This window comes from Accipiter gentilis, chromosome 5 (assembly GCF_929443795.1).
Source record: "Accipiter gentilis chromosome 5, bAccGen1.1, whole genome shotgun sequence".
Lineage (NCBI taxonomy): Eukaryota > Metazoa > Chordata > Aves > Accipitriformes > Accipitridae > Astur > Astur gentilis.
The window spans coordinates 42008042-42025889 of record NC_064884.1 but is presented as its reverse complement, the minus strand read 5'-3'; the positions used below and the strand labels follow the sequence as shown (position 1 = coordinate 42025889).

Here is a 17848-nt window from a genome sequence, read left to right as displayed (position 1 = left end):
GGGTCCCAGGTCCCTGACAGGAGCAGGTAAAGGGGTGCTGGGACCCCAGCAGTGACCAGACTGGGCAGTGCCATGCTGGGGTGTCATTCCCCCCCGCCCCGTGCTGCTCCTCACATCCAGCCCTCTGCATGGGGAGGGGGAGCGGAGGGTGGAGCCTGCCATATTACCAGATCCAGGAGCTGTGACATTCAGTCTTGCAGAGAGACGGAGTCCATCGGTGCTGGGCAGGGACAGCGAGGCTTGGGGGGGGACAGCCAGAGCCAGGTGGGCATGGGGAGTGGGTCAGGGTCACCTGAGTGGGACTGAGCACCCACTGTGGGAAAGGGTCCTGGAGGGAGCCAGGAGTAGGACAGGGTTGGGAAGGAGCAGCGAAGCGGGGTTAAGGGGAGGAGGGTGCTGGGTCACCCCTTGGAGCTGGGGTCCTGATGCAGCCCCCCACCCGCAGGGCCATGCAGGAGGAGCTGGGCTGTCCGCAGCCCCTTGGGGACTGAGCCGGGACACCCGTGGACGGGGCAGCAGAGGGGTGCTTCCAGCTATGGGAGGCCCATGGCAGCCCCCCGGCACCTGCGTGCTGCTGGTCCTGCTGCTCGCACATCCAATGCTTCGGGTAAGTGTCCCTGGGGAGGACGGGACCGCGGTGGGCAGAGGGTGGGCAATGAGCACGGTGGACCCCTGCCTGGGGCAGCCACTTCAGGGTCCGGCCAGCCCTGGGGAGCAGCATGCCTGCGGTCCTGGTCAGTGGTCAGGTCTCCCCCAGCACGTCTCCATCCCTGTCCCCATCCCTCGTGCTGCCCGACCCAGGGGCGATGCCAAGCCGCAGCCCTGCGAGCTGCCGGCACCGCTGCACCCACCCAGGTGCTTTCATCGCAGCTTCAGGGGGAGGATTTGCTGACATGCAGCTTAGGGATGGGCAGGGAGGGAGGTGGGCGATGCTGGGACCCCACTGTGCTCCCTGGGACTGGGACAGTGCTCGGGGTCCGGCCAGGGCAGCCAGCAAAGCTCCCATGGGGTTCAGCTCCAGGGGCTCCCATCCCCAGGGAGGATGACCCTGTTCTGCTTTGGTTTGGGGACAGTCCCCACCATCCTCACATGGGTCCTGGTGGGGACTTTGCTCACATCGTCTCACACACCTCGAAGGAGCTCCAAACCCCAAGGGCCTGGGCGAGCATCCACAGGAGTGAAGGTTGGGATGGCTGGAGGGTGCAGGAGGCAAGGACTATGCGCGGGGTGCTCCCCATCCCCGGGCAGACCCATGGGGACGCTGGCACCGAGCCCCCGCTGAAATGGGGGGGACACGGAGCAGTTGCGTTGCTGGAGCAATGCGCGGTGAGTCTGGCAGCCACGCCGGCAAACCCATCCTGAACTTGTCAAATTGTTTCGGCAGCAAATGCCGGCGGGTGGAGGGCTCCGGCAGGAGAGGGTTTCGGCTCAGCGTTTCTTTGGAAAGCCTTTAGGATTTCTCCCGGCGCTGCTTTGCTCTGCAAGTTCTTTAGCTAACATGGAGGCTTTGAATAATGGAAAGGAAAAGAAAGTGAAAAGAAAGGGAAGGGGGGGGAAAGGAAGGGAAGGGAAGTGGAAAGGAAGGGAAGTGGAAAGGAGAAAGGAAAGAAAGGAAGAAAGAAAGAAAAGAAAGAAAGAGAGAAAGAAAGAAAGAAAGTAAGAACGAAAAGGAAGAAAGAGAGAAAGAAAGAAAGAAAAGGAAGAAAGAAAAAAGGAAGGAAGGAAGGAAGGAGAGGGAAAGGGGAAAGAGCAGGGAAAGCAAGCAGGGCTGGGGGAGTGCTGGAGGCTTTTGAGGGCTTTATAAGGAGAGTGATGGCATCAGGCCCTTTCCCAGTTGGGGAAACTGAGGCAAGGCAAGGAGTTGCCTGCCCTGATGCAAGCTCAAGGGACCACTGCAGATTACCTTCTCCAATGCTCCAGCAGCCAGGTTGCATTGCCATAAACAATAAAAACCAGCAGCTTTGCAGCTAAAAGGGGCTGCAGCACCTCTGCCAGGTCCAGGGCCTTCATCACTATATTGAAGTAGTGTGCTTTCTCAGTGCTGTGCCCAGCAGCTGTCACCAAAATGCATTTTGCAGACAGGGAATTTCCTCGTAAATCTTGTGTTCAGCAGGAAAAGGAAACAAAATCTCCTGGGGGAAGTGAAGGGACCCCAGAGGAGTGGCTGCATGGTGGCCAGGACAGGGCAGGGAAGGACAGGGCTCAGCCAAGCAATGCTTTAATGCCCCACACTTACCTCCACTTGCCCACTCTCATCCCTCTATTTGTCCAGCTTTTATTTCTCTGTCCACACACCTAAAACCATCAGCCACCTAATCCCATGTCTTGGCCCAAAAACCCTGCCCCAGACACGTCCTGTGTCTGGGTGCTGCAGCCCCCACCGCATCGCCCCATGGGCATGGATGCTTGGAAATAGGCACGGATGCTTGGGATTGGGCATGCAAAATTCACGGCCTGCTCTCAGTTCAGCCTCAATCTTCCGGCTCTCCAGCTGGAAGCTAAGGGTGCAAACCCCAAAAGCCGGAATTCCCAGGCAGCCCTATTCCAGGGTGCTGAGCCACTACATCCCTTGCATTTTTGGGAGCTGCGAGGTCAGGGCGTACTCCTTGGTGTTTCAGCACTTCCGCTGCCAAACCCAAAAGCTTTAAGGAGGTCAGCACGCCTGTTTTGCAGCATGTCCCCAAATTGCTGGGGAACAGGAGAAAGGTGAACTCCAACGGCCGTTGCCGATGCCTCCAATTAAAATACACCAGCCTGACCGTGAGCAAAACCCACGTGAGCAAAACCCAGCTGGCAAAGGAAGGATTAGACATGCCCGAATAGGTGGGGTTTTTTTAATCTCTAATTACATGGTTTCCTTGCTCAGGCTTTGAACGTGCTTGCCTCTGCCCTGCTGATGGGGTCGGCCCCTCCGTCTTTAAGATTAGCTCCTCTGCATGGTGCTTGTGTCTTGGCGAAGCAGTGCCCTTAAGCATCACACGCTTTCGGAGGGAATTAGAAATAATTGCGGTGGTTCTTTATGGTGTTTACAAGGCAAACAGTAGAAAGCTAAGGAAATGTCAGGGTCCAAAAGCACAGTTACATAGATAGGCTCTCCTGGGGCTGGCTGCAGCAGAAATAGTGAATATTGGCTGGTACCCTGCCTGCTCAGGTCTACTGTCTGCCCTTTCCCCCCTCCCCAAGGTGCAAGCGACACATCCTGACTGCTCCGTCGTCCTCTATTTCCAAGAGCAAGAAGCTGAATGTCTGGAGATTATCAGGAGTGAAAGCCAAACGCCAGCCCCCCCTGGGCAGCAAGGTGAGTGCGAGCTGCCCACCATGCATGGTGCTCATCTCCCTCAGGAGGAGGGGGAGGATTTGCTAAGGGGGTCTTTGGAGGATGATCCACGGTAGGAGGGTTGCAGAGCGCACATGGATGCAGAAAAGCAGGTATTTTCAAGAAAATAGAGAGTAGCACCAAGGCAAAGGCTAAGGAGCATCCCTGGAGAGCCCTAAAAGATGCTGCTGCAGGAAGAGGGGGGGGGGGCTGAGATTGCAGCCAGCGGGTACGGGTGGGCTGAGGGGTGCAAACAACTACAGGGGCTGCATCCCCCCAGATTCACGGCATATGGCAATGATGGTGTGGTCCGTGCCCCAAGCAGAGCCTCCTGCTCCACTCCTGTCCTCCCTGCACCGATGCTCCAGGGCCAGGCAGGGCTGCAGGCACGGGCGGTGCAGAGCCGTGGCCATCAGCACGAGTGTTGCGCAGTGCATGTCACCACTTCATGCCTTCTTGCCTTCCTAATTCAGTTAGTTTTAATGCTAAACATGTTTTGAGCAACTTAATTTTTACATATCCGGGACTTTTAAAGCAATTAACTAATTGAAAAACAGTTTTAAAGCGCTGCTTTTGTACATTTTTTTTTTAATTGCAATTCAGTTTCTATCCAAAAGCAGCTTGGCTCAAATTCTGGGTAAAAATTATCACCTAGTGAATAAGAAATGCGTCATTCAATGAGTTTCATCTAATACAAATGTAAAAATGAAGCATCTCAATAAATGCATGTTAAGGTGCATAATTGCTTAAGTAACTGTGCAGAGATATAACGTATCAGCCAGCTTAGCAGAGAAAAGCCAAGTTGATTGGAAAAGGTCCATTTTTCAGCCCAGATTATGCCAGCCAGGGGGAAGGAATCTCACTCTAGGAAAATAACCAAGAAGCATGAATGCATAATTAAAATCAGTATTTAATCCCAAGTTTCCTGCTTGACTGCTGCCTCCGCTGCCCACCTGAACTAAATTTATCCCTTCCTCCTTGCTTCCTTGTGCCAGCCTGGGAAGGGTCCTGCGGAGAGCGTGGCACGAAGTGACGATGGAGGGGAAGGCTCAGATGCCCTGGACTTGGTGGCAATATAGCGTGAAGGAATAGAACAGGCGCCTCAGGCTTCAGCATCCTGCTGGGGAACCCTCTGTGGGGCCCTAAAACTGGTTCAAGATCGTGTTTGCAGTGCTTTCTCTTCAAAGTCTGCTCGGGTGCTCACAGCATTTACTGCTCTGAAATAGCTGGCAAGAAATAACCTGCTGGTGAGGCTCAAATGATCTCTTTTGGAGGTCTCCAGGTACCAGTTAGAGCAGCAAGAAATAGGGAGGCAGCCCTGGCAGGTCTGCATATAATTAACCAGTAGAAATGCTGAGCAGGAACTTCCCATCAAACTGCATTTTGAGGGAAAAAATGCTCTTTTCAGCCATTATCAAGGAGAACGTCACGAGGATAATGGTTGATCTTGGGGACGTTTCAGCCCTCCACTGGGAAAATTGGAATAGAGCAGGTTGCTTTGGATCAATCCAAACCAAACACCTTGGTCTGCCGGGCTACACCAGCTGGGAGCCCGGGGCAGGGGACAGCGTGAGGATGTGGTGGCCCCTGGGGACTAACAACGGAGGGACACTGAAGAAACAGCTCCTTGCTTGCAAGGTGGGCAATGAGACACATTGCCAGCTCCTTTGCTCATGATTTTTGCCCTGTCCCCCCAGAATTTGCCTTCATCACCTCTTCTCCATGGGAGGGTTGTCCCCATTTTGTACACCTCTAAGAAATGAGGGGTTTTTAGAGGCTGCAGCAGCCTGGGAGAGGGAAACAGAGTGGGAAAGGGGACTTAAACCTTTTCTCCCCATCCAAATAGAGGGATGACTTTATTCCCTGGGATTGCACTGCAGAGCTGCATGAATCCCAGCTCAATCCCTGGGCCATGGGCTGCTCCTCTGTCTCCCAACCAAATGGTCCTACAGCACTCACTGTGCTGGAATAGCTCATTCATACAGCGAGAGATGTATTTATATACAGCAGGATGGCTCTGCCGTACAGACACATCCAGATATTTTGCTCAGACCCCAAGAAATGAAGCAACAGCTCTCAGCAATGGTCCCAACAGCTGTGCTCGGTTCACCTATGCTCCAGAGCAAAAATTAAGATGTACCTTGGCATTGTAATGACAGCCCTGCAAATTCCTTCAAGCCTGGCCAGACACCTACAGACCGCTTTGCTGAAATCAGAGAAAACTAATTAGACTTGTCTGAGAGCACATTCCCTGGCTGGGAATAGATGTGGCTCCAGGTTAATAATGTATATTTACAAGGTTAATAATGTATATGTGCAAGGAGGACAGCTGTCCTGGAAGTGTGATGTCTACGTCTCATACCAGTGTGCTGCAGTAATAATTCTTCAAGGCCCCTCGTCTGCTCGGCCGTGCTCGTTTCCAAGGCAATTGGAGAGTCATTTAAAGACAAAACTTAGTGGGAGAGAGTGAAGCAAAGCACGTTAAGCTAGTCGCTCTCCAGCAAGTCTTGTGGTGCTTTCTTCTGTCCTCCTCCTTCAGGCTGGAGAGATATCCCAAGCTGGGCCACCATGGCTGCTGGGTGCAGAAATCCAGCATAAACCTGCATTATTTTAGATGCTACCAGAAAGTCCCAGCCCTTCCCACACCCTCGTCCCTCAGGGCCTTCCCACAAGAGTTCTGGGTCTGATGCAGCCCCAGAAAACAGCAGGTCCTGTCTTGCCATGGGGCTAAAAGGAGATCTCAGTGCGGGGGGAGATGATTCCCAGAACCGAAGCCAGGATGCTCCTAATTCCTGAGGGGGTACGGCATGCCCCTCTAGATCGGGTGACGGCTCGCCGCTCTCCACTCTCCTGTTACACCCACGCAGCCGTGCCTGCTGTGGGCTATGCTGGGGACCAGGGGGCTCTGTGTGTCCCCGGCATGTCCCTTCCCGGTGGCACTAACCATCCCGTCTCTCCCCAGGCTGCCTGACCGAGTGGGATGGAGTGAGCTGCTGGTCAGCCCTGCCCGTCGGCCAGTCCCGAGCTGTCGCCTGCCCTGACATCCTCCATGTCTTCAAGAAGTCCAAAGGTGCAGTGCTCTGAATCCAGCCCGGACCACTCATCCCCTGGGACTGAGAGCTGAGCTGCACCCACCCCTGCCTGCCTGGGATCCTTGTGCCACCCCAGCCCTTCCCCTGTGGTCCCACAGCTCCTGCCCCATCCAAACCCTTGGCATATATTGCAACCCAAGCAGGGGACACGCAAAAGCAGAGATGCAGGGTGCTGTCATGCTGGGAAAGTCCCCAAACCCTTTTATCACCCATTACCAAGCATCCTCTGTGGGTAGAGGTCTTGGGGACCTCATTCTCCAACTGGGTGACACCAGGACAGTCCCCTAGATGCTCAGTGCCCTCCTTTCCCCGTCCGCATACCAGCCTAATGCTCCTGACCTGCTTGGCACCACTCCAAGCCACACAGATGAAAAACGCAGCGTAAGATCATGATTATTTCAAGGCCGGGTGCTCTCCTGGGGTGGGTGACACTGCCGGGGAAGCCGCTGCCTTCATCCATCGTGGATGCAAAGGAATGGGAAGGAGAGCACCTGACTGGCCCCCATGGCATCTGAGCACTTCCTTGGCTGGGTGTAATTGAAAAGGTGATGGAGGGTTGGTAAATGCTTGCTTTAGGGCAGAAACAGCTCAGGAGAGGCTTGATGAAGCCCTCGCAGGATGAGAGAGCTCCCTTTTAGCCTTAATTCCCCCCCACTGTAGGGATTCACGCTTGCTTTCACATCCTGCCCTGCGATGTCCTGGCACCTCCAGGCCCAGCACCAGAGGGGCAGAGATGTGATTTGGATGGGAAGGATGGGGCAGCCAGGCCATTCAGGTACCGTGCTGCTGTCACAGCCAGGATGCTGGTGCTGGGATTTAGGCACCATCCTGGAGAACAGGGTGCCGTCCCCAGGCTGGACATTTTGGGGGTGCTGATGCAGAGGCGATGCCCACAGCTCTCATGAGATCCCTTCTTGTTGCTGCAGTGCTGATCCGGAGGAACTGTACCGAGTCGGGATGGAGCTTCCCCAGCCCTCCCTACTACAACGCCTGCGAGCTGGAGGCCATTGGCAGCAATAATGACACCGAGGCCAAGGCAAGTGGGTCCCCTGGGGGCCATGGGACACCCTCCCTAGCATCACCCTACCCCATGTTGACCGATGCCGTTGGGCAATGAAACATGAAGATGGTCTCGAGGATATCTCGTTGGCCTCATCCTTGTTGCTGGGCTGCCTGGAGGGATCTGAGCTTGGCTGGACACAAGCCCAGCCTGGGCAAGGGCTGGGGCATCGCCCTGCCATCTCCCTGCCCATTGCAGAGCATCACCTCCCAGCCCATGCTGCCTCACTCCGCTGGTGCTTTCCCTTCCAGAAAGGCTATTTTGTCACCATGAAAGTGCTTTACACCTGCGGCTACTCCACATCCCTGGCAGCCCTGTTGTTGGCCATCGGCATCTTCTCCTGCTTCAGGTAGGGCTCGGTGCTGGCTGCTCCATGGGCTGCAGCTGGAGGAAAGCAGGGTAAATCATGAGCAGGGTAAATCCCCTCCCAGAGCAGCCAAGGTCCATCCCTGCCAACGCAGATAACCAGGGAGGCATGAGACAAACTGCAGCATTGTCCTTTCCTGCTGACACACAGGCTTTAAACCCTCAGGTTGCCCTTTCAAGCTTTGTTTTTGCAGACCTCACTGTGCTGCAGAAGAATGCTCTCTGGAGGTGGCTGGAGGATGTTCCCCAGCACACCTTGTCCCCAGGCAGCAGCCTCAAGCACAGCACAACCCTGCCCTTCATGATTTCAGAGCAGGAAAACCTCCTCCAGGGCTTCATGCTTGACCATCACCAACACATGGTCCCCCAGGCTGGGGTCCACCCAGGGAAGTGGCTCCCAAAGGAGAAGCTTCTCTGCCCATCTGCTCTCTCTTCTCCTCCCTCAGCACAGAACATCTTTCTCCCGTAGGAAGCTGCATTGCACCAGAAACTCCATCCACATCCACTTCTTCACATCCTTCATACTTCGCGGGGCTGCCGTGTTCATCAAGGATGCCGTCCTCTTCTCGGATGAGTCCATTGACCACTGCACGATGTCGACGGTAAGGTGCTGAGCCCCAGCATGATGCAGGAGCGGGCACCATATGCTGATCTGGAGGAGTCTAGCTGAATTTACAGTGGATTTAACACTGCAAAGAAGAGGGAGAGAGAGGCTGTGAACCTGGGGAGGAAAGGCTGGCTTGGGTGGACTTTAGGAGGTTCACAATAGCATCTCTGCATGGGCCCTGTCTGCAGAGAACATGTTCTGCCCTCAAAGCTCTCCCTGGTCTCAGAGATAGTCTGCTGGTAGGGCTAAACCCCAGCAGCACCATGTACAAGCAAACAGACCTTGCACTGCTGGATGCGCAGATTTGGGGTTGTCAATAGAAAGAGAAACCCCTGCGTGCAGCCCAGACACAACACTGTGGACACCAGCAGACACAGGTTTCTAAAGGTCCTGCAATAACAGCCTGCGGTCATCTGCCCATGCTGCGCAGGCAGAGCAGAAAATGCTGCAGGTGATATGCGGGACTGGTGCAGCATCCCTGGAGTTGCACTGAAAGACCATCTCAGGGCTCCTCAGGTGGATGGATGGGGAGGTGGACCATCCCCTGTGCCCCCAGCACAGGGTCTGATGCCAGCCAGCACTGCTGAGCCTTTCCCCCTCCTCAATCTCACAGGTGAACTGCAAAGCAGCCATCGCCTTCTTCCAGTACTCAGTCCTGGCCAACTTCTACTGGCTGTTGGTGGAGGGCATGTACCTGCAGACCCTGCTGCTGCTCACCTTCACCTCCGACAAGAGGTACATCTGGTGGTACATCCTCATCGGCTGGGGTGAGTGCAGGGTCCCCTGGCACATCAACCCCCCTCCGGTGAGGTCCCTTTGACACAGACTGGGGGTAGGCACCACCTCCAGGGATCACTGCTCCGAAATCTGCCTGGCTGCGTGGTGCTCCCCATGGCTGCTCTTGGCACGTGCCCTCAACCCAACATCTCTCTGCATGGTGTCGTGGAGCTGGTTGGGCAGCATGGTCTGATCCTTGCCCTCGTGGCATGTGTGCAGAATTACTCAAAGGGGAAAATGCTTGCTAACATGAACGAAAGATCCTTTGCAGCATCTGCTGCCAACCCATCCTGAATGTGGTCAGGATGGGACAGAGACAGGTCCTTCCTTCTTCCAACATCCTTCTGGGGCTGGAAACGCCCATCCTGGCTGCCCAGGTTAGATGTAAGAGCACACAGAGGGGCAGGAGGGTGGCCAGGAGGTGACACACATCACCTTCAGTGGGCACCATCTCCTTTTAAAACCTGGAGAAGGGGAAAGGCTGCCACCTTCCTGCCACCTCCAGAGCCCCAGACCTGACCCAGGTACATGTTTCTGGGGACAAAGGATGGAGGGGAGACATGGGGGCTCCCCAGAGACCTGGGATGACTCTGCATCCCTGCCTGGGTCCTGTCATTGCAGGTGTCCCCATGCTTACAGTCTGCGTATGGGTGGTCACCAGGCTGCAGTACGACAACCACGGGTAAGAGCGCCCACCCCTCCTCTTTCCCCAGGCCAGCTTGGCCACATGTGCCCCACGCACGTCCCACAGGACAAAACTCTTGCATGGGAGGCTTAGGAGGGGAGAAGTGGGGCAGAACTTTATTTTAATGCGATTTCTATTTTCTGGTGGGGCCCAAAGACTCCCTTGCTATGGCAGGGCCCCCTTGCAAGAGGTGCTGTGCAAATGGGGCAGGGGGCTGGGATGGGTGGTGGGGCAGGACCTGAGCTAAGAGAGTGCAAGTGGGTGGCAGATCCATTTCTCCTCTCCCATAGGTGCTGGGACGACTACACCAGTCTCTACTGGTGGGTGATCAAGGCTCCCATCCTCCTGGCCATATTTGTGAGTATGTCCCCTGAGCAACCGAGCCCCAGAGCTGGGATCCCTCACGGACAGGGGGACCCAACCAGGGGTCTGTGCAGAGCCTGAGACATGTCTTCCCATGGCAGGTGAACTTCCTTATCTTCCTCAATGTCACCAGGATGTTAGCACAGAAGATCCGGTCCCCGGACATCAGCAAAAACTACAAGCAGCAGTACATGTAAGGGCTAGCTCAGGCAAGGGGGAGCTCCCCTCACCCCAGTTTCTGGGGGTACCCAGGGCAGCAGAGACCCTTTCCTGGAGGAGCACAGAGGAGGACATCCTTGGAGCCTCCAAGACCTGCCTTTCATGGAAAACCTATTTCGGGTTAAGACTAAGCTCTTGGGAAGGGTTCGTCTTGCAGGGCAGCAGGACCATCACCTGCACCCAGGTCCCCACTCATGCCACCACTCTCCACAGGAGGCTGACAAAGTCCACGCTGCTCCTTATCCCTCTCTTTGGGGTGCACTACGTGGTGTTCGCGCTCTTCCCTGAGCACATCGGTGTGGATGCCCGGCTGTACTTCGAGCTGGTCCTTGGCTCATACCAGGTACAGACTGGGGGAGATGGGTAGGCAAAATCCCCATGTACCCATCCTGTCCCATCCCAAGATCACACCAGAAGACCCTGGGATGTGCTGCTGGGGCTTTGCACTCTTTTGGGAGTGGCCTGTGTCCCAGGCACCCCGCAAACACCAGGGACAAAGCACAAGGGTTGGGGTCCGCTGAACGACTTGCACTGATCCCATACCTCTATTGCCCATGCAGTGGGGTAAGGGGTGTAGGAGGGTGCTAAATGCAGGCAGCAGATGAGCATGGAGGGGTCCAGCCCCTTTCCTTGGGTGAATTTTGCTTTTTCTGTTCTTTTCAGGGGTTCCTGGTGGCTCTGCTGTACTGCTTCCTGAATGGGGAGGTGAGTGTCTGTCATGAAATGCGTGGTTTGGACCACTTAACATCATGAAAAGAGTGGTTTGGACCCCCCAGCACCAACCCCCTGGGCACCACAGCCACACATGTGGGCACACAGACACCCCCAAGGGTGCACCCTAATGAGCATTGCATGCACACAGCCATGCATGTGTGCACACGTGGGCATGCAGATGCACATGGGGGTCCCCACCCTCTTGCACCCCAAATCCCTTGTTGAGCCCAGGGTGCAGCTCCTGCCCCTCCAGCAGGTGCTGGTGGGTGCCCCTGGGTGCCAGCACCAGTCCGTGATGTCGGTTCAGGTCCAGGCTGAGATCAAGAGGAACTGGGGCAAGTGGCAGTCTTCCATGGAGAGCAACGTCTTCAACCTGGCGACCCAAGACTTCACAGCGTGACGAGGACAGCGTTTAGGGAGAAATACTTCCCCGAGGATGTTGGTGGTGGTGCAGCTCCACAGCTATGGTCCCAGAAACAAAATAAGAAGGGTTTTGTAGGTTCTGGGTCTGGCATCCTCAGAGGGTGGTGAGAAGGGCTGTTGGGAAAGGTTCTGCCTGCTCGGATGCTGGCAGCTCTCATGGATCCATGATGGTGTCTCACCTGCCCAAAGCTCACTTCATGGTTTGGTCAGTATTTTAGGCAAAGGGAAAAGAGCTTCTCCACGTTTTCTGCCCCAGGACTGGGTAGGAAACACAAATATCATTTCACAAAGGACATCTGGTATTTTTCATTCAGCACTGGAGTGAAAACTGAAGTGGCCCCAACTCTGAGGGGGTTTTTTCCCCTCCTTTGGTTTACAAAACCATTTCCCTTATGGGAAGATGCCTAGACACAGCCCCCAGGAGCCATTCTGAGGGTGGGAGAAGCAAATACAGAGACAGGCAAAAACTGACAGCTCTCTATGTGAGACTCTTGATGGTCTCATGACTCAGATCCTCCCCTGCTTTCCAAAATGTTTCCATTTCTCCCTGCCCCTTGCTTCAGCTGTGCTCGGTGCTGGGAAAGACAGTCCATCATCCTTGCCATGCCAGCTCGTAGGGGCTCTGCACCTCTCCCAGGGGCTTTGTACCAGAGAGATAGGATGGTTTGCAAGCAGTGGGACTCACCTGTCTTCACTGAGGACTCATTTGCCTGGAACTAGCGAGGTTTTTGCCAATAAAATCTTGTTCTGAAATTCAGCATCACTTTTCAGAGGTTTGGTTTGCTCTACAAACCCAGGTAACTTGGTACCAGGCTTGCTGGAGGATGAAAACCCTGCCAGTATCTGTAATGCCTGGAAATATTCCCTGGGGGAGAAATACCTGTTTTTTCTCTGCCTGGTGAAGCAGCCAGGCTTTGGGCATGGCCATAGAGAGGAGATGGAGGAGGAAGGTGAGGAAGACCACAAGCTGGGAGCATCACGGTCTGTCCCAGAGGTGCTGGGGTGCCATGTCCCCTCCAGGTCAGAGCTGCCACCACCACGCCACGGCCTAGCCCCGTTTTCCCCCATGAGCATCCTTCACTCTGCCCAGGCTGAGCTCCTGCCTTGGCAAACGCTGTCTCCAGGATCAAGAAAGGCCTCCAGTTCTCTTTCCCCAAACCTGCTGGCCTCTCGCAGCTGCACCATGTTCCTGAGACCTGAGCCACCCGATCTCAGCAGAGCTCCTCACACTTCCTGAGTACTAATTTCTCCATGTAGCCACATGTCCTTCCTTAAATAAAACGCATGTGTTGGCCCTTTTCCAGACTGCAGGATCTCTAGAGATCCCGTCTGGTCTCACAAATTGGCTTTGGGAGGGAAACAAAGTCCCAGACTTGATTTGAGGTGAGATGGAAGATGTTCTGTTCAACAACCCCCTGGGCCAGCAACATCCTGTGTCACTGGCCAGGAAACCTCCCAGGTGCATGGCAGCTGACAAATAAATGCCTGCCTGCAGCCACAAAGACACCACAGGTGAATAAACATCTCTCTCTATCATTAGCGAGGAAGATGCTGTTTCGGCAGGGATGTGAGGCAGACGGTGGCAGCAGATTGCACCAGGGCTGGGGATGCTCAGTGGGAATATCACATTTGCCATAAAGCTTTGAAAAGCACTGAGTTTTGCATGTATTTTCAGCTGCAAATGGGCCTTTCCGGGTGCTAAACCTGCACCCCAAGTGACCCGCTGGGGTTTGCTGAGCTTCAACCCCATAACCTCCATGGTGCATGGCAGAGCCTGCGGAGGTAGGAGCCCACTGTGGGTGCAGGAGGGCTGATGTGCCACCGCTGCGGGGACTGCACATCACCTTCAGTCTGCAGGAAAGGTTTTCAGAAGGGTTTGCTGCATCTCTAGCCTGGACCATGCCCTACAGCCGTGTATTTGGGGTAGCTAAGCCTAGGCAGAGCAGAGCCAGGTTTTCCCCATCTCCCCTCCAGCATGACCCGGGGTACCACAGTAGCCCAGCATCCCCATCACCCCCCCTGTCCTGGGGGTCCCTTGTCCTCCTCTTGGGCAGAGGGGGGTCCGGAGGAAGGAGGGGTGTTTTGCCTGGAGCCGGTGGGTGGCACTGCGGCCCCGCAGCACCGCCTCGGGCACTGACATCGGATCCGGGGTGTCAGCCCTGGAGCACACAGGGTCCCCACGCAGACCGCCCGGACACAGGCTCAGCCGGCGTGGAGGGACGCCGGCAGGTCCCAGGGCCTGCTGGCTTCTGGCCCTGGTTGCCAGCACCCAATGACTCTATCCGGCCCCCTGAGAGCACCCAGGGAGTAAGGTAAGGGGGCCACAGTGCTTCGGGGGAGCGTGCACCCAGCCCTGCACTTGTCCCAAGGCTCCAGCAAGAGCTGGGAGCCCCCAGAGTCCCCCTAGTCAGCCCTGGCCAGGTGAGGGTTAATCAGCAATGGGGATGGGAATAAGGCTCAGGGCTGGGAGAGCTGTTGCCTGTTGCTTCTTTCTCTGCCTGCATCCCCTGCTCCTCCGGGGGCTGCCAGGCCACCCTGCTTGGGTGCCGAGGGTGCCCCGATGCCTGTGCTTGCACCCACTCCTTCATCCCTGCTCCGGGATGTTCCCAGTTCTGCGGCTTGGGGAGTTCACCCTGCAAATGTCCCTTCCCCATGCCCTGGCTGGCTGGGGCAGCTTGTTTCCACCCTGCTCTGTATAGGCAGCTCTGACTCCACCAGATCTTGGCCCCGCAGAGCTGCAATGGATGCAGGCAGCCCCACGGCAGGGCAAGTGCCTGGCAGAGCAGGAGGGTCAGGATGCATCCAGCACCGGCAGCTTTGGGGGAAGGTGCAAGCGAAGGCACCTCAAACACCCCAGGGTCTCGCAGGCAGTGCCAAGCATTGCCCTTATCCCACCCTGTCACCCCAAGGACATGGTTTTCACAGCCAAATTAGTGTTGTGAGTACCCCTGGGTACCCGAAGCTCCCATTCCCATTCAGATTTAGCTGGTTTTGCAGGCAGAGCTGTGCCCTTGTGCCTGCCCAGTGCCCAGCTGGGCACCCCGGGGTGCCCCTGGTTTCCAGAAGGGCAGGAGCCATGTCCTGGCGTTTCCACCCTCACATGCCTCACCCCCGGTTTGCTCTAGGCTATAGGCAAGGCAAAAAAAAGACCAGTGCAGCTTGCACAGGCTTCCCAGCAGTGACAAGGCTGGGTTTGGGGCAGCTGGCAGCTGATGGGACCCGCCGAGCATCCCCTGAATTTCCTGCTGTGACCAACTGAGCAAGTGGAAAGTCCCCACAGGCACAGCAGGAGGACGTCCCTGTCCCTGCCCTCCTCACCAGCCAAAACCACTGACTGCCAGATGCACGGGAAATGCTCTTTGCCCATGGGTACAGGCTGTTGCTTTGCTGCTGAGCTTCCGATGGGCTCCCAGTGCTCTCTGCCCTGGTTGTAGCAATCCCCTGGGAGCTAGCGTGGGGCTCTTCACTCCCTCCTTCCCTTGGCTTTAGCTGCTCTGAGCCCAGCCTGAGCTCCAAGTCAGCAAAAAGAGCCCTGGGGTTGTTTTTTAGTTGAAAAAAATCAGTGTTATGTTTCCCAAAGCACACTTTCGACTTCTCCTGCACAGAGCCAATCCTCTGTCCCGTGCTGCACGACCTCTTCCCCAAGAGCTGAACCCGGTCTCCCGGGCTGCCTTATTTTTGTAGTCTTGAACAGAAAAGGAAAAATTATTGAGTGAGAAGCAGAATCGAGCCAAGGAACTTCACTTCCCAGCTCCCTGGGTGCTCAGGTCTACAGTTGTGGCCCTGTTTTTATTGATTGCATGGGATGCCGGCAAGCACAAGGAGCCCCAGGGGTAAGGAGCTGGAGGCAGGGAAAGGCAAATTGCCATGGGAACGTGCCAGCAAGGGATGCCAGGCTGGGGAGGACAGGTGCTTCAGCTCCAATAAAGCCCACACCGACATGGGAAAGTTGCTACAGGGTATTTTGGGGCCGGATAAGCAGCAGAAAAGTTGCACAGAGCAGGCGATGTTGGAGAGATGATGAGTCCCCTCTGACCAGGCTGGGTGCTGGGGTGGTTGGTCCACTCCCAACGCAGCCCTGTGCACCCCAAAAGGGGTGAGCCCTGCAAGCTGGACACCCCTCCACCCTCTCCTCCTAACCCTGGGTGCCCTCTGTGCACCTTACACACCCATACAACTACACGGGCATGCAAAGAGCACCCAAAGGCTCCGTCAGGACGTACAAGAGGGGAGACAACCACACTGCGAGCCTCATTTTTGCACCATCCCGTGCCACCCTGGTCTGGCTCAGACCCACGGGGGTCCTACCGGGCAGGGTGTGTGGCAAGGGACATGGGGTGAGGCATGCTGGTGACGAAGTGGGGTGACCCTGCACAGCTGCTGGTCGTCCTGGCCATCGGATGCTCCTGGTGTGCAAAAAAACGTGGTGCTGGTGCAAAATTAGGCAGCAGCTGAGGGCTGGCGGGCGGGGGGGGGGGGGGGGGACGACAAAGCAGAAATGACAGACACCCCTCGCTTGCAAGCAAGAGGAGGAGCCGCGGCCAGTGCTGGGTGCTGCACGACAAGAATAACGCTCCCAAAGAGCCACCAGCTCGGAGACGACATTGGCAGTGGGGTTGGCACCGACTCCCCCCCCACACTCTTGCAGTTGTCCCGCTGCTCTTTCCAATTGCATGTCACTTCTGGGAGATATAGATGGGGAGGTGCTGGCCAGGGACCCTTCCCACCTCCCCACGTCCCATTTGGTGCCAAAGCCAGCCCAAAGCCACCTCAACATCTGGGACACCCTCCTCCACTGCCGCGATCGCCCCGGGTGGCCGCGTCCCCGGGCTCAGAGCATGGACGGGGTGGCCGCGGCGCAGAGGGGGTCCGTGAACGCGGGACCCCGGGAGCGCTGGGCGATGCGGCCGCGGGGGTTACAGGCGCCGCCAGCCCCGTGATTGGCGCGGCGGGGGACGAATGCCACAGCTGAGACGGGGCCGAGGCTACCTGAAGGACCCCGCATGTCCTCAGGTTTCACTCATGACCATCTGACAGCAGCAGCAGCTGCTCTGCCAACAGGCACTCGCTGAGCCAAAGCCTCCAGGAGTCGAAGGAGAGGGAAATTCTGGCCCTAAAAGGTCTCTCCTTGGGATTTTGCTCTCTCCACCCAACAGTAAGTACTGGGTTCAGCCCTGGGTTGATGTCAGGCCATCGGGTAGGGTCTACGGGGTCTTGGTTGTCCCTGGGTTTGTCATTCTCGCTGTGCCTGGAGCGGTGCAAGAAATGCTGGGGGCTTCACCGTCCGAGCACCAGATGCGGATGGGAGCAGGAGAGCCCCCGCAGTCTCTGGGGTGGTGGTTAGAGCTGTAGGCACCCACCAGACTCCCCTGGGTGAAAAATAGCCCAGGACGGGGGGAGAAAGTCCCCGCAAAGGCACAGGCAGGGCGTGGGGACACGGGTGCCAGCAGCCACCGGACCCTCGGTGGCCATGGACCTGCCGCTGGGATGAGAGGGACGGCGGGGGATGTGACGGGCAACCAGTTTGTGAGCCACCTTCCCACTCGGAGGAAGGGAGCTACAGGCAGGGCTTAAAAGGCACAAGTCGCCTTTCTCCTGGCTTCTCCTCCTGGAGATCTAAATATAAACCTCAGCTTGGCCAAGCCAAGGTTGCAGGAAAGGTCTGCGGGGTGGCTTCACAGTGTCTCCTTTCAAGAAGGCGCCTGTCCCCACAGAGCCCCTGTCCCCTGTGGGGGAGCAGAGAGGGACCCCCATGGGGAGAGGGGGAGGAGGTGGGACCCCTCTGCTGTGCTGAAACAGCGGTGATGGGGGGGACATGGAGGTGGGAGGCCATCATTTCCCCATTCGCACGTGGGGGCCGCAGGGTGCGCACGCACAGCCAACAGTTTTGGGGTGCCGGGGAGGCAGGGTCAGCCCAATGTGGGGTTCAGAGCTTGGATCCCCCATGGGCAGTGGAGAAACAGGCAGTGCCAGGGTGGGATTTGGCTCTTTTTTTGGGTGCTGAGTCCCCTCATGTACCTGCAGTGGGCGCACAGAGCTGTGCAAAGCTCCCGCCGCTCACTGTGCATGCAGGGACCGCTTTGCACCCCCAGTGCCATTTCGGGGTTTATCCACAGGCAATAAGCCACCCCAGTTCCCTCATCCCTCGCAACAGCAACCATCCCTCTCGGCCAGATCCTGCATCGCTACTCTCTCGGTCCCCAGAGCCAGTGCTGAGTTGCAGAGT

The 17848-nt window shown here is 56.6% G+C and overlaps 1 protein-coding gene across 1 annotated transcript; it reads left to right on the top strand.

Annotated features, from left to right (window-relative positions):
- The first annotated feature begins 377 nt into the window (after positions 1-377).
- LOC126038457 (vasoactive intestinal polypeptide receptor 1-like) lies at positions 378-11599 on the top strand. The gene is made up of 13 exons (XM_049800207.1): positions 378-607; positions 3184-3298; positions 6279-6386; positions 7335-7444; positions 7720-7817; positions 8304-8436; positions 9055-9208; positions 9840-9900; positions 10194-10260; positions 10368-10459; positions 10699-10828; positions 11149-11190; positions 11507-11599. Exons 1-13 carry the CDS (start codon positions 536-538, stop codon positions 11597-11599), a joined length of 1275 nt encoding a protein of 424 aa, XP_049656164.1. The 5' UTR covers positions 378-535.
- Positions 11600-17848: the final 6249 nt, after the last annotated feature.

What these genes read in the sequence shown, in the direction of transcription:
- LOC126038457 (XM_049800207.1), top strand. Translation starts at nt 536, where the DNA reads ATGGGAGGCCCATGGCAGCCCCCCGGCACCTGCGTGCTGCTGGTCCTG. An exon ending in ACCACTGCACGATGTCGACG is followed by an intron (nt 8,437 to 9,054) that starts GTAAGGTGCTGA and finishes TCAATCTCACAG; the next exon opens with GTGAACTGCAAAGCAGCCAT. An exon ending in CTGCAGTACGACAACCACGG is followed by an intron (nt 9,901 to 10,193) that starts GTAAGAGCGCCC and finishes CCTCTCCCATAG; the next exon opens with GTGCTGGGACGACTACACCA.